The sequence below is a fragment of the Heterocephalus glaber genome, unplaced genomic scaffold, assembly GCF_053883595.1.
Source record: "Heterocephalus glaber isolate CG9 unplaced genomic scaffold, H.glaber_assembly_v1.0 deba00001442, whole genome shotgun sequence".
Lineage (NCBI taxonomy): Eukaryota > Metazoa > Chordata > Mammalia > Rodentia > Bathyergidae > Heterocephalus > Heterocephalus glaber.
Window position 1 is genome coordinate 3,184,292 of NW_028258296.1, and position 13,812 is coordinate 3,198,103.

Below are 13,812 nucleotides of genomic sequence, written 5' to 3' on the forward strand. Positions count from 1 at the left end.
TCACTTTTCCCCAAGTAGTTTGGTAACAGCTGATGCTTCTCTCCCTCCTTCGCCTTTTCTTTCTTCTTCTGTCTTTCCTCCTTCCTCCCTCTCTTTCCTCTGTCTCTATCTCTATCTCTTTGTCTCTGTCTGTCTCTCTTAAAAGTTTCTTTCTTAAAAGTTTATCCTGGAATGCAAAATGTATGCCAGAAATTTGGATTTTTCAGAAACTCAATACAGAGAGACCATTCCTAACACTCCAGGGTATTCACAGTCGAAGTGTCAATTTGAAGTTCCCTGGAGCAGGACTTGTGGAACATCGGCCAGTGGGCCGCCTGCACCAGCCACCTGGATGGCACTGCCCACGCTATCCTCGCTCCCAGTAGTAGATGAGTAATGCTGTACCCATTTGTAGAGATCGGAAGACAGAAGCTCTGGCCCAAGCCACAGTCAGCGTGGGTCCAGCGTCCAGAGCCCGAGCTTACCCTCCTCCCCACTCCCTCTCAGGGGCTCCAGCCAGATAAAATATTTACTTGGTGGGGAGAATAATTTGATGTTCTGGTTTCAACCTTGCTCAGTACTTTCAGAGAATATATTGTATCATCCTGTTCCAGTTGGCATTGCGGTGTAAATAAATGTGGTTTGGTTTTTAATTCAGTATCCAGTACAGCCAGATTTTGAAAATTACATGAGAAATGAGCATGGTCAAAATCTTTAGTGGGAGCTGAAAGCTAGAGATATTTGGCCCTGTCTCAGCTGGTGTGGCCGCTACATAGCTCCACAGATACTTGGTTTATTCTTCTGTCACATGAACAAGCCAGGCTGGGTGTAGTGGCACACGCCTGTGATCCTGGTGGTCAAGAGGCTGAGGCAGGAGGATTGCCAAAAGTTCTAGGTCAGACTGGACTTCATTCACTATGAAGTTCAGGGCCACCCTGGACTATGTTGTGAGACTGTCTCAGGAAACCAAAAGAAAAATAGAGCAACCATACCAAATGTTTTACTTATTTATTAAACGCTTGTGGGATGCATACTGGTGATTGTGCCAACTTTCCTTAGTTTGTCAAATACAGCATGCCAGACTGGTGATCACGTCCATTCTGAAAGCAAACCTGGTGGCAGTGAATCCCAGCCCCCCGCCCCGCCCATGTCGCTAGTGTTGCCGGCCCCGTCCCTGGGCCCCTGTGGGCATCTCAGTGGAAGTGGAGTTTTAGGTCAGCACTGTGCCGCCTGCTCTGGACAAAGGTGGTCGCGTTGGGGATGAGAATGAGGCGGGGAGAGACCCATCCCTCTGCGCATGTGGGTCTCCAAGGAGACTGGGAGAAGCCTGGGGGGGGGGCGCTGTCAAAACTGTTTCCTGAAAAAGTTGCTTTGGGGACATCTTCCCACCTCGGGGGGCTTTGGAAATGCCAATTTGGCAGCGGTGCTAATCCCAGATGGCTTTGTTTCTGGGAAGAGTTGCTTTCTTCACGGGATTTTTCACAGTCACTGCTTGTTAAGCTCCCAGTGTACGAAGGGAGCTCAGGCTGTGCATGCTGGCCCAGCTCCAGTTTGCAAGTCAGGAAATGGGGTGCAAATTTACGTACTGCTGTATGTGGCAAATGAGCAGTGTATTTCCTTTTAAATGCCTCTTTTCCTTTTTGTTGACACTAATAACTTGAAAAACATTTCTGCCTCGAATTTATTGATGAGATTCCACTGTGAATCTGGAGGCCGGGACCCACCATTCAACCAAGATATTGGGCCGCAGTCATTGTCCGCATGCGTTGCTCAGCCCTCGCAGGGAGGTGCTGGGACCTGGTATTGGAGATTCCAACAGCTTCCAGGTCTCACTAGTGTCACCTGCATTCCACGCAGGCTGCCGTCTCAGAAGCCTCATTTCACCTCATTGTTTTCAAGAATGATTCTGTTTTGTTTTCATCTTTAAAATATTCATCCATCAACACTTGGCATGCTGTACATTTCAGAGATATATTTATAAATATTTTTAACGGATTTCATCAGGTATAATTTTCTTGAAACGCCCACATGACAGAAGATACTTTAGCATTAGTAGCTTTTCAAAAACCTAGCAATTGGCATTTCAGTAAAATTCTGGCATAATTGCAGATGGAAATTTTGGGCTCCTGATGTGAGGTAGAATCTCACTTAGCTTCCCATCTTACAGGTGAAGGAACGTTGGCTTAGGGAGGTATAATTGGACATTATTAGTTTTGCCTGACAGTTTCTGTCATTAACCATCATATGGCAAAAGCATCTATTTAAACGAATATACCTAGATCACATTTATAAAATTTCTCTTCGGATGTGGTGTAAGTGAATGATTCATTGGGAAACCACCCCACACAGCTTCCCAGGAGCATGTTTTGAAGTATCAGAAACTAGTATTCATCTCAGACAGGATACAGCATGGCAACTTCATTTTAAACTCCAACAATTGATGCTCATTATGTTATTGAAAAAATTTTTAAACAAGTATTTCTCAGTGTCATCCAAAATACTGGCCCATGCAAGCGCTGTTGAGCTCCAGAATGGGCTAGCAGGGTGCCCGGAGGAGTTTGGAGTCTTCCCGGGAGGGAGCCCAGACCCTGGGATCCACTGACTTGGTTCTTAGGGTTGCCCTCAGCTCTTGGATGCTGTCCCAGCTTCTCAATGCCTCAGCTGGATGAGAAGCATAGGAATAGTTTAGGAAAGTGGTTGTAAGGCTCTGACCGTGGGGACATAAACATTCTTAAAACACTGATCTCATCCTATCACTCCCCAGTTAAAATCCTTTTAACAGCTCTTTATTTCTTGGCAAATAGACATTTATTCACTTAACCATGTAAAAATATCTACTAAGTGCCTATCCATCTGCATAAAATCGAACTCCCTTCCCTGGCTTGAAAACCCTCCACCAACTGCCCAGCCTGCTGGTTCCATTGAATTCCACTTCATTTCCAAAATCTCCACTTTAGAAACTTGGCTTTCGGTCACCACCTAGGACTTCAAATCCTAACCTTGGGCGTCTCAGCCTCTCTAGGATTCGAGCTTTTCCAGGTGAGAAGCGGCACCCTCATCTCTAGGTGCCCATTTCCACATAGCCCGGGCTGGTGAGGGAGGCAGGGCCGGTCCTGTGGAATCTCCACAGAGGGGAAGTTTTGCTCGGCTTCCTCCTGTATCCCTGGTCTGGAGCAGCCCCTTGCCCTAGGTTTGTTTTCTGGATGGAGCTATGGGCCAGAGCCTGGTGGTGAATGCACTAAAACCCTAACCTGGGAGCTCTTTGTTTCTTTCCCTGGTGAAATCCCACCTCCAAGCCAAGCCACACCCCAGCTCCTCCTCGAGGTCCCCTTCCCCTCCCGGAGAATTCAGCAGGAGCCTGGGCTGGGCCAACATGTGGGAGCCTGCGTTACATTATCCACTGTTACTGCCCCTTGTGCTTCTTCTAATAATTATTACTAATGGCTCCAAGTACAAGTGCAGCCCTTTAAGGGCAGGGACCTGACTCCTCCAGAGAGGACACAGACAGTAACTGGGTGTCAGCTGCTGCATCTGCAAGGCTCATGGTTCCCGGGTCTCCTGTTCCCTTTGTCCTTCGTGAGCCGAGCCCCAGAGTCCTTTCTTTGAGTGAGGTCTGGTGCCCACAGAACACTGAAGTTGGGAGGCGTATACAGACGAAGTGCCATCCCCCAAGAGTGAGCGTGCAGCCGCTTCCTCCTTCCCTCCTGTCTTTCCTTCCTCTCTTTTGTCTTTCCTCACTCTCCCTTCCTCTCTCTCTCTCTCTCATTACCTTCATGGCAATCTAGGGTTGGGGATGAGGGGGTTTGGAATCGGGAATCAGGAGAGTGAGTGTCAGGATGGAAATTTGGCAGCGCCTGCAAAGTGTCTGGGCAAAGCATTGGGTTTCTGAGCCTTTCCCTGAGCATTGTCGTGAATATAACTTAGGTCGCGTTCCACCAGGCCCTGGCTGGCTCTTTCCAACATGTGGAACCAATTTGCTTGCCTTTTTTCCTCACCCTCTTTGAAAGCCAAAACAACAACAACACAAAGCCCAGTAACCCTTCAGAACCTCTTCTGCGTTTCCAGAAGCGCTCCCAGCCTGTTCCGCTCTGCTCCCTGGGTTTGTGTTTCCCCACCCATGGCCCGGTTTTGAACGCTTGAATGGGCAGTGAAGCAATGGAGACTAGAGCCTTGCTAGCTGAGAGGATTGCTTTAGATTTTCCCTGCTAACACCAGACTGTTCCTTTTTGGGCTGTAATTCCTTTTGAGGGGCAGAGTGGCCCCAAACAGGCAGCCCTTTGTGAAGGTGACACTTGTCACCAACTTGAGGCTATCTGAGGCCCCCTTCCCATAGTTCAGAGCGCACATTGGTTGGAAATGTTAGAGGCCGTGCATGCGCGTGCATGCGTGCATGTGCCTGTGTGTTAGCCCAGCACCTGAAGACACTGGGAAGGAAAAAGATGGGAAGAGACCTTGCTTGTGGAGTGTGACACGCCTTGTCTTAAGGAGAAAGGTGCCTCCGTGCCTCCCTTCCATTAGCCGGCAGAGACCAGCCAGGATGTAATGGTGCTCTGTGCACTCTGGCTGCAGCATGCTTGCGGGCCTTGTGTGTCCAGGCCATGCGGCAGGGTCACGGTGGGCCAGGCCTCAGAGAATGTGTAGTAGTAAGGGTAGGACCCAGAAACTGTTTCAAACTGGAAGGAAATCGTAAGCAGCATTGGCTTTTCCTGAGGGGACAACAGCTTTTTTTTGTTTCTTCTTTATGTTCCACTTTAATTGTAGCAAGGACAGTCTTTTCTGTTTTTCCCAACACTGGGTATCAAACCTAGGGCTCTCTCCCACTAAGCTACATCCCCAGTCCCTTTCAGTTTTTGAGACAGAGTCTTGCTGAGTTGCCCAGGCAGGTCTGGAAGTTGTGATCCTCCTGCCTCGGCCTCCCTCAGTGCTGGGATTACAGGTGGGCACCACTGTGCCCTGCTCATAGACGGGCTTTGCCGCAAAAGTTTGTGGAAAGGACAAATTACCATCAGCACCGTGTCCAGTTGAGGTGTGGGACTTGAATTAATATTAATATTGAATTATTAATTATTAATTAATATCTATGCAGACATAGTTTTTCTTCCCTATATTTCCAGCTGTCAATGAATAACTATCATTAAGAGAATATTCTTAAAAGACTGACTGTGGTGGAATAGAATCCCAGCAGAGAGGCTGTCACAGTGGTGTGTAGAATATGTTTGTAATGTCTTGAGTGCTTGCTCTGTAAATTCATCTTCATATTTATGAGGGGCGTGAATTACTGTGTTAGGTGCCCAGCGCCTGGGAGCTGGTAAGTTTTTATAAGCATGAGCTATTAGCATTATTTGTAGCAACCTTGAAACAAAACCAGGAAGCCTGTGGGGTCGAGCCCTGTGTACCTGGGGCCCCACTTGATTTGTACAAGGCCATCTATTGTGTCACCGATTAATTTTAAATTCCCAATGTGGGCTTCTTCCTTGGCCACGGTTTTCAGAAAGCAAGCATTTCCCTTTGTTATCAGATTGGAACAGCCTGGCCTCTTGCCAGGCGCTGTGGTGTTCAAGGTCTCGTTTGTATGGTAAGGATCAAACCTAAGTCCCTGTGTCTCTCTTCTCGGAGGTGGTGATGTGGGGTAAATGGTTCTTTGGAGACTCGAGCCCTACCCCTAAATGTCTGTCACTATCAGTCACAAAGGAGTATGTGCTCAGTTTCGGGATGAGAGGAGGAAGGAAAGAAAATATGGTCTAGATCCATCATGCACAGGCAAGCGCAGTCGCTGTTTTGCTCAATTTTACCAAAGTTTTCCCTTGGAAGAAGATCCTTGCCCACAGCTCTACCCACCACATCGGGTAAGGCCAGTTGCACACCAGACGTGACCACACATATTTACTAATGGTCAGCATCGGGGAAGTCAGCTTAGGAGAATGTCAGTGTTCACACATGTGTCATGCGGGCCTTGGGTTTCCATGCCCGTGTAACATCCATGATGGCATCATCATGAGCCGCTTACCTGTACACATGCATTAAAATATTTGCATATTAAACGCTGTTTCTAAAATTTAAACAATAACAAATATCATATAAACATGCTTTTAGGAGCCATACACAGTATGCTTTTGACAGGATAAACAGTAATGTAATCATTCCCTTGGTGGATATTTTGGTGACTTGCAATTTGTCCTGTTCATGGTAACCTTTGCAATACTCTTACTATTCGGAGCCACCTGTATCCAGAACGAGCAAGTCCACAGATTAAGTTAGTGACTGAGATTTATGGCAGTGGATTTGTGACCTTAGAAAGCAGATGATTTCCTCTTCGGAAAACATCAATTCTCCTGGGCCTTCCATGTGGCTCACAGTGCAAGGTTAAATGGTCAGACAATGTCTAATGGGCAGCAGGGCACCCAGAACCTGGTCCGAGACTATTCATGGGCTTTGCTTTGTGGAGCCTAAAGTCATGCATTTGTTGCCATCAGTTCCCTGTCCAGAGACTTTTGAAGTTTAAGGTGACAGCACTGTCAGTGTCGGCCAACTTCCAGAGCTGAAGATGGTGAGCTCCTTGCTCCTCCCCTGTCCCAGTTTGAGCAGACTAGGGCAGACTGGAGATGGCTCGCCCTTGGCCCCTGGGCTTTCAGCAAAGCCTGGGGGTGGGGCTGACCGGAAGTGAAGTCCCCTTGCATCTGCTATGCAGGCTCAGTTAGATAGAAAGATGGGGGGAGACGGTGTTGGAAGGGTAAATCGAGGAGGTGGGTGTGGGAACACGGGTCACGCATGCACGCACACACACACACACACACACACCACACACAGTGGGAGGTGCCTCTCCACCCCTTCTCAGCGGAGTCCAGTGATTGCTAGGCTGTGACTTGGACCGAACATCCTCTTGTGCGGAGGGGGAAGGCTTAGGAAATGAAAACAGGAAATATGCAAAGGGCAGATTTGGTTAAATCGTGTGGGGTGTGTTTAGAACCCCAGGCTGGATGACAACTTTGCTCCTTGCTGAAAATGCAGTCTGCTAGGTACCACTGGGCGGGAACCTGGGGAGCGAAGACCTGTTGTCCATGTCATCTTGTTGGGAGCAGCTAGTATGCAGCCTCAGCAAGGCTAGGGGAGCTTATCTGAATGGCTGTGACTTTCCAGTTGGTCCAGTCTGATTACAGCTGGATTAGGGGTCAAGGTTTACATTTTTCTTTGCCTATTTATCATAACCCAACTACAGATTCTTGGTCTTTCTTTTTGAAAATGCATAGCTTTAAAAATACATGAAAACACTTGAGTACATTTTATTTTACTTTTTTGAGACAGTCTCACTGTGTAGTCCAAGCTGGCCTTGAACTCGCTATGTAGCCCAGGCTGGCCTCAAACTCACGGTGATCCTCCTGCCTCAGCCTCCTGAGTGCTGGGATTACAGGTGTGCACCACCAGGCCTGGAAGCCCCTCCCAGTCGTGTCCAGTTCATTCTCCCTTGGAGGGTAACCACTGCCCAGACTGGTAACAGGGATTCCTTTGGCCTGGTTTTGAACCTGATGTGAATGAAATCGTGCAGTTTGTATGCTGACGTCTGGCTTGTGTCCCTCGATACTGTGTTTGAGATTTCCCCATGTCGATGGGGATTGCTGTCGCTCATTCTCTTTGCTGCACATTCCACAATGTGCGTGTACTGAATCTATCACGATGTGGCTTTCGGTTGCTGATGGGCTCGGAGTTTTCCAGACTGGGGCTCTGACAGTAACGATGCTGTGCTCAGTGATGCCCTTGTCTTCCATGAGCAGATGTGCGCACTAAAGAGGGCCAGAAGACGTCGTTAACCCTGGAAGTCACCACTGGCTTCCAACACGTGGAGGTAGATGAGGGAAAGGTCAGTTTGGTCTTTAGATCAGAGTACATGGTTCTCGGGAGCATAAGACAGTTTATTGTTTTCCTTTAATTATGGAAATAAATTCAAGTACTCGTGAGGGTTCAATGAAGTATTTCTACTCAAAAACAACTTTAAAACGCCACACCTATTTTGATGATTATTTTACTACGCAGTGAAGCACATGTTTTACTTTGAGCATTAGAGGAATTTTTAGAACACTACAGAGTAAGGGGTGGTAGCGGGCAGTACTTGGGCTTCGTGTCCTGGAACTTGGAAACTGAGGAGAGTTTTGCCTGCCTTCCAGTTGTGCCCAGATTAAGGCCTCACGTTTCTGGGATTCCTTTGCTTGGCCAGGAAGGTAGGACAAGGGGCGGTGACCACTAGGAACGGAGCATGGAGCCGCCCCCACACAGCCTGTCACCCCAAGCACCTCGTGGAAGGGGGGACTGAAGGAGCCCACCTGTCAGGATTGCTCCTCATTTTCACATTTTAGGAAATCTTTTCCTTTCCAATTCCATTTTTCAAGTTGTCTAATACCAAAGCGAATCTTTACTTCAAGGTCACCAAGATGTGAGTGAGGTTCTATAATTTTGAATTCTTGGCTTTCGCATTACCATCCTCCCACAAAACAACCCATAGTATTTGGTTTTTTCCTGTAATTTCACATAGCCATAGAAAGTATAAAAATAAAACCCGTGCCTGGGACTCTTGAATTGCTCCTGACATGGTACCTTGCTTAAAATAGAAAAGGTAGAAAATGCTCGAATCTTGTTTTTCAAATTAAAAAAAAAATTTTACGCTTTCTAGAACAAAAAGGTGATGTAAATAAATTTAATAGTTCAGCTAAAAGCAATGCCTGTTTTTAACTTAAGACCTTGGTTCAGGCCTTGGATTTCAGTTTTTGACCTGGGATATGTTTTCTAACTATTGGACTCAAGGTTTTTGAAGCTGTAAAATGTGATTTCAAATCCCTGCCCTACCTACCACAAATGGTTGTTGGGAGGATCAAATGCAGTAATTCTTCTGAAATTGTAAGCTATAAAGGCACCGAATGTTGGAGAGCTGAGCTTCACAGTCCCCAAGTTAAGAAAGGTGATTCTGGTCCCTGACCTAACACGAGGTGGAAATTAAGCTGGACCTTGAGGTCTTGTGCACAAACGTGAGACCGACCTTTTGTCTTGCACCAGATGTGTCCAAAGCCCTAACCCCAGCCTCCCCAGCACTGCCACCTGGGGAAGGAGAGGGAGTGAAGCCACCCTGCCCTCCCGTTGGATAGGTGGAGTGCCGCAGGCGTGCACAGAATCTCCGTGCTCACACCGAGGACTTTTAGACTGCATTTAATTTTTTATTTTACTCATCCACATTTATTAGGTGTACAGAATATAAAAGTGTTTACAAGCCATAAAACGGTCTACATAAAAATATTAGCCATGTATACTGTTCAGATAATAAGTCAAATAGGAACTGGAGCAGCCTCCTGAGCCAGCCCTGGTGAGAACTCATTCATTACTTCCGAGGAATTCACCTTAACAGCAGGAGAAGGAGGTCTCTGATCCGGCCCCTTGTGGCTCTGGCTGGAGCTCGCTGGCCTGGGGCAGTGCTAGCCTCCTCTCCCGGCCACCTCTCTGGGTCAGAACTGAGGCTGTGTCACTGGGCTGTCGCTGCTAAAGCAGAAGAAGCAGTTGACTGCATTCATGAAGATCTGGGGCCATTACACCAGTCGGGTTAATGTTTAATAAAAACATACTCTTGGTGCTGAGCAGTTTTGAAAAGCACATTGTATAAAAACATAGCACCTGTTCTGGGGTTGTGGCTGGTAGTGGCATTGGAACTTGAGAGCTACAGGAACACACACCTGTAGGTTCACGGTCCCTTTCCAAAATGAGATGTGTTTCAGGGTGCAGAATCCTGATGTCCCTTGATGATAAAACAACCCTGTGAGCTCTGGAGCAGAACCCTATACTCAGATGCATTAATTGGTATGTGCATCAAATGAATGATTTTGTGGCTTAATAAGGGCTACAAAAGCACATCAGTCCTAGTTAGGATTTACTGCCAGATGAATTCCGCACGTCATATTTTACTAACAAATGTTAGACAGAACTTTTCAGATTTGTTTGCATTTTGCAATCCACATAGGGGTTGTTGGTTGTATTGTTATGTTCAGGGATTAGGGCTCAACAGGATAATTATTTATGTGTAAAGCAGCCAGGTAGCAGACTCTTAGGAGACGTAAAGTTAGGAACACCAGGTGTAGAAGCCACATGCTTGGGTTCAAACTCCAGCCTTGCTGAGTCATTTTGAGCAACCTTTTCCACCTCTCTGGGTCTTAGTTTTTGTCTCTAGAGTTTGAGTAATCTTTGCGTGGAGATTAACTGAGATACGCACAGGAGGCCCACTGTGTGCATGGCACGAGGCTTTCATTGGATATGCTCCGGTTTTCTCCTCTGTACCATGGGGGTCATGCTGGGGCCTCCAGACATAGCAGAGGGGTTTCTGAAGATTCCGCTGAGTAAATGTGACAGGCTTGGAGTAGCGTCAGTCCCATACTGAGCAGTCAATAAATGCAGGCAATGCTGTCATTGTGGATATCGCTGAAGCTCCGTCCTGGAAACATCCGAATGGGCAGAGTGGTTCTGAGGAAGGAAAGGGCCCGTGGCAGGCACCCTGGAGGAGGTGGGGGCACCTCGAGGAGCTGCGATTCTTGCCGGGTCCAGTGTGTCCTTCCCGAGTGTGCTGTCTCCGCTCTCCCGCCTACAGCCTGCAGCCTGCAGCCCACAGCCCGGCCTTCGTCTGCATGCCCTCCAGCTGCCAGGCCTTGATAAACTTGGGGCTCGTCTTCTCCCCTCGCCAGGTGTGCTCCACCATCTGGAGGCTGTGCCAGAGGCCAACAAACTTGGCAGCAGCCCAGAAGGGAGAAGGGGAATTTTGGCTGCTGTCTCCAGGTCCGACTCCTTACTCATCCAGGGAGTTAGTTCTGTGGGCTCCTGGAAGCTCTAAGATAAACGAGGAGGCCGCTCCCTGTCTTTCTGTTCTGTCTCTGATAGGTTCCTCACTTGGAGCCTCACTTTTTCACCGGTCCCGTGTTCACTTCTTGGGGTTGCTCATTCAGGACAGGGGCCCACAGGGGGTAGGGACAAGGAGGAGGCCCGTGCGCCGTGCGCCGTGTGCCACCCTGGCCTCGCACCCCGCAGGTGAGCACTGGTCCTCCGTTCTGGCCACACAGACTCGGCGAGCCCCGTCTAGTCCCACTCCCCAGGGCGCTTGAGTAATGCAGGTGACAGGTGATGTCGGGTAGGTTCTGGCTGCACAGGGACATGAGAGAGTATGGAAAGAATCCTTTTCAAAGAGCTTTATTGCATTAGATTTTAGTGTCTGTAAACAATTACTGCATTCAGGGAGTGCAGGATTGAAATGAGCAACACCGCTTCATCAGATTATATCAGTCGGGTAAAATGCACAGGCTCCCGAAATCTGTAATTAAATGTATTTTTGAAAATGAAAACTCTAGTGTGTCATCTGGTTTATTTCACTGCAGAAGTCCCTGGGTAATGCTCATGTGAGCGTGATTGACTCCGGCTGATGATACTTGGCTCTCTCTCTCTGTAAAATCACTGTATTTCAATTAAATTTTTTCTGCTTGATTCTGTTTGTGTTTTATGCAACAAATTATTCACTCACACATACAGAAAATGACTGTCTGGTTTGGAAAATCTAACATTTGTCTGTTTTCTTTTCATTGTAGCGCATATTCAACTCCTTTGTTTACACGGAGAAAGTCTCCAACGGAGAAAGTGAAGTTCAGCAGGTAAGGAGCCGTCGGGCCTGGCATCTGTGGCCTCCATCTCCTCCCCAGGCAGCTCCCTCATTCTTGCCCAGGTCTCCCCTAGATGCGTTCTTTGTTCGTATACTTCCATCTACATTTATCCCTGCTGGGAGACAACCTTATGCTTCAAGTTCTCAGAAGTCTTGAAATAATAATTATGTGGCTGTTTTTCTGCAGTTTGGGATACATATCTTGAGTGTATTTAATTCTTTTTTTTGTTTTGAACATCCCTAAATATCCTAAAGCTAAAAATGTTTAAAATTATTTCCCCTAATGTAGAAAATAAGTGCCCAGGCTTTGGAATCAGTTTTAAATCCTGTTTCCTCTTTGCTCTGTGACCTGCATAAACACTTTACCCTTTTGGAGTTGGAGTTGTCCAATCTTTTTCTTTTTCTCTAGCTTTTTTGGTACTGAAGATGAACCAGGGCCCTGTGCATGCTAGGCAAGTGCTCTACCACTGAGCCACATCCCCAGCCCTTTTTCTTTTATTTTGAAAACAGAATCCCAGCAAGTTGCCCAGGATGGGCTTGAACTTGTGCTGCTCCTACTTCAGCCTTGGGTTTACAGATGTGCACCCCCAAATGCGGCCGAACACTTTCCCAGTCTTGAATGAGCGATCCTAACATCTACCTTAGGTCGTAAGAATCAAACGCTGCCCCATTAACTGAGAGTACAATGAAATTATTTATGTGAACGGTTCTGGCTTCAAGACGCCTCCATGGAAGCTGGCTTCCCTTGTTCGTTTCCTGTCTTCTTCTCTTGTATTGCTCCTTTCTTCTTCTTTCAGTGCCCTGAGAAGTCGAGAAATTTTGAGGCCAGATTCTATTTACTTTATTTATAGCGGGCTTCAAATAGATGCCCTCCTAAATTAAAATGTAGTGTTGGTGACCCTGGCCATAAATAATTGATCTGGGCTTGAAAACAAGAGTGGTAAAAAGGAGTCGGTTTTAATTTCAGCTAATCCACCAACTTCATTACGGAATGTGACCGTCCCCTGGTAACGTGAAGCCAGGTTTGAAACTTAAGTAAAAAACAAAACAAAACAGAGCAGAACCAAGCTAAGAACCAGACTACAGCAGAGTGCGTCCACAAAATAAAAGGACAATTATAATAAAATGTACAGCTTACACTCTTTTGAGTCCCTGCCCTTATTTTATTCATGGAGAACAGCTTAGGCTTGCTCTGAGCTTCAGAGGCACTACACAAATAGGAAAAGCTTTGCAGGTCCCAGCAGAGTGAAGTTATTTGTACGATATTTATTTATAATAAATTATTGTGGCTTAATCTCGAAGTTGAGCATTTCCTATTTATAGAGATTGACATTTTTATTGGTTTCCGCTGGTTAAATTTAAAGTAGTCATCTATATACTGTCTTGCTTAGCTTTCTATATTTATTTTAAAGTAATGACCTGAAATTGTGGTGAATACAATGTGGTTTTCTGCACCAGGTCTAATCTTCATAATTCCTATCTTATTTCTATCCCAGGAAGCTGGAAAGTACATTAGGGTCATTAAACCAAAAGGCGTGTTGGTGGAAGAAGATTTCTGTACAAAGCATAGTTGAGGAAACTTTTTTGGCGGCCAGAGGCCATTTGATAACATTTCAAAGAAACCGATCCAGGGCTATCAGTTTTGCCTCTTTCCTTGCAGTAATAGATACAGCACGCCTTCTTCATTAGCTGTTTTCAAATGGGAAAGCTGTTTTGTTTTCTTAGACTGATACCATCGCCTCACCTACCTAGTTAGGAACAAGTCTGGAAGCCTGCAGTAATAATTGTTTAAAGTTATAGCAGCTGATTGAGCCCTGGTACAAAGCCATTTCCATTCTTAACCACAGCAATGTTTGCCAAGTAAGGACAGAGACTGTCCTACCATGGAGGAGGATCCCGGGCCCAAACAGCCCCGTTCCTGTGGTCTCAAGTCTCCTAAGAAAAAGAGCTAGTTGTCGAAATCAGTTTGACACAAATGTATGCTGTCTGTGTTTTAATTTGACAGAGTTTAGTTTAAAAATACGTTTTCATCCAAAGAAGAGTGTGTTAATTACTTTTCTCTCCTTGCTGAGACAAAATATCTGGCACCAAAAGTTATTTAGCTCACAGTCTGTAGAGCTTTCAGTCCATAATCAGTTGGCTCCAAGGCAGGGACGGCAAAC

The 13,812-nt window shown here is 46.6% G+C and overlaps 1 protein-coding gene across 3 annotated transcripts in view; it reads left to right on the forward strand.

The window, feature by feature from the left end:
• Positions 1 to 13,812, forward strand: part of Cachd1 (cache domain containing 1) — a 174,720-nt gene that overhangs the window by 50,782 nt on the left and 110,126 nt on the right. For all 3 annotated transcript variants that reach the window (XM_013071000.3, XM_021255596.2, XM_087212846.1), the window contains exon 2: positions 11,580 to 11,642. In XM_013071000.3, coding sequence (XP_012926454.2) covers positions 11,580 to 11,642 — 63 coding nt within the window. The remainder of the gene's footprint in view (positions 1 to 11,579; positions 11,643 to 13,812) is intronic.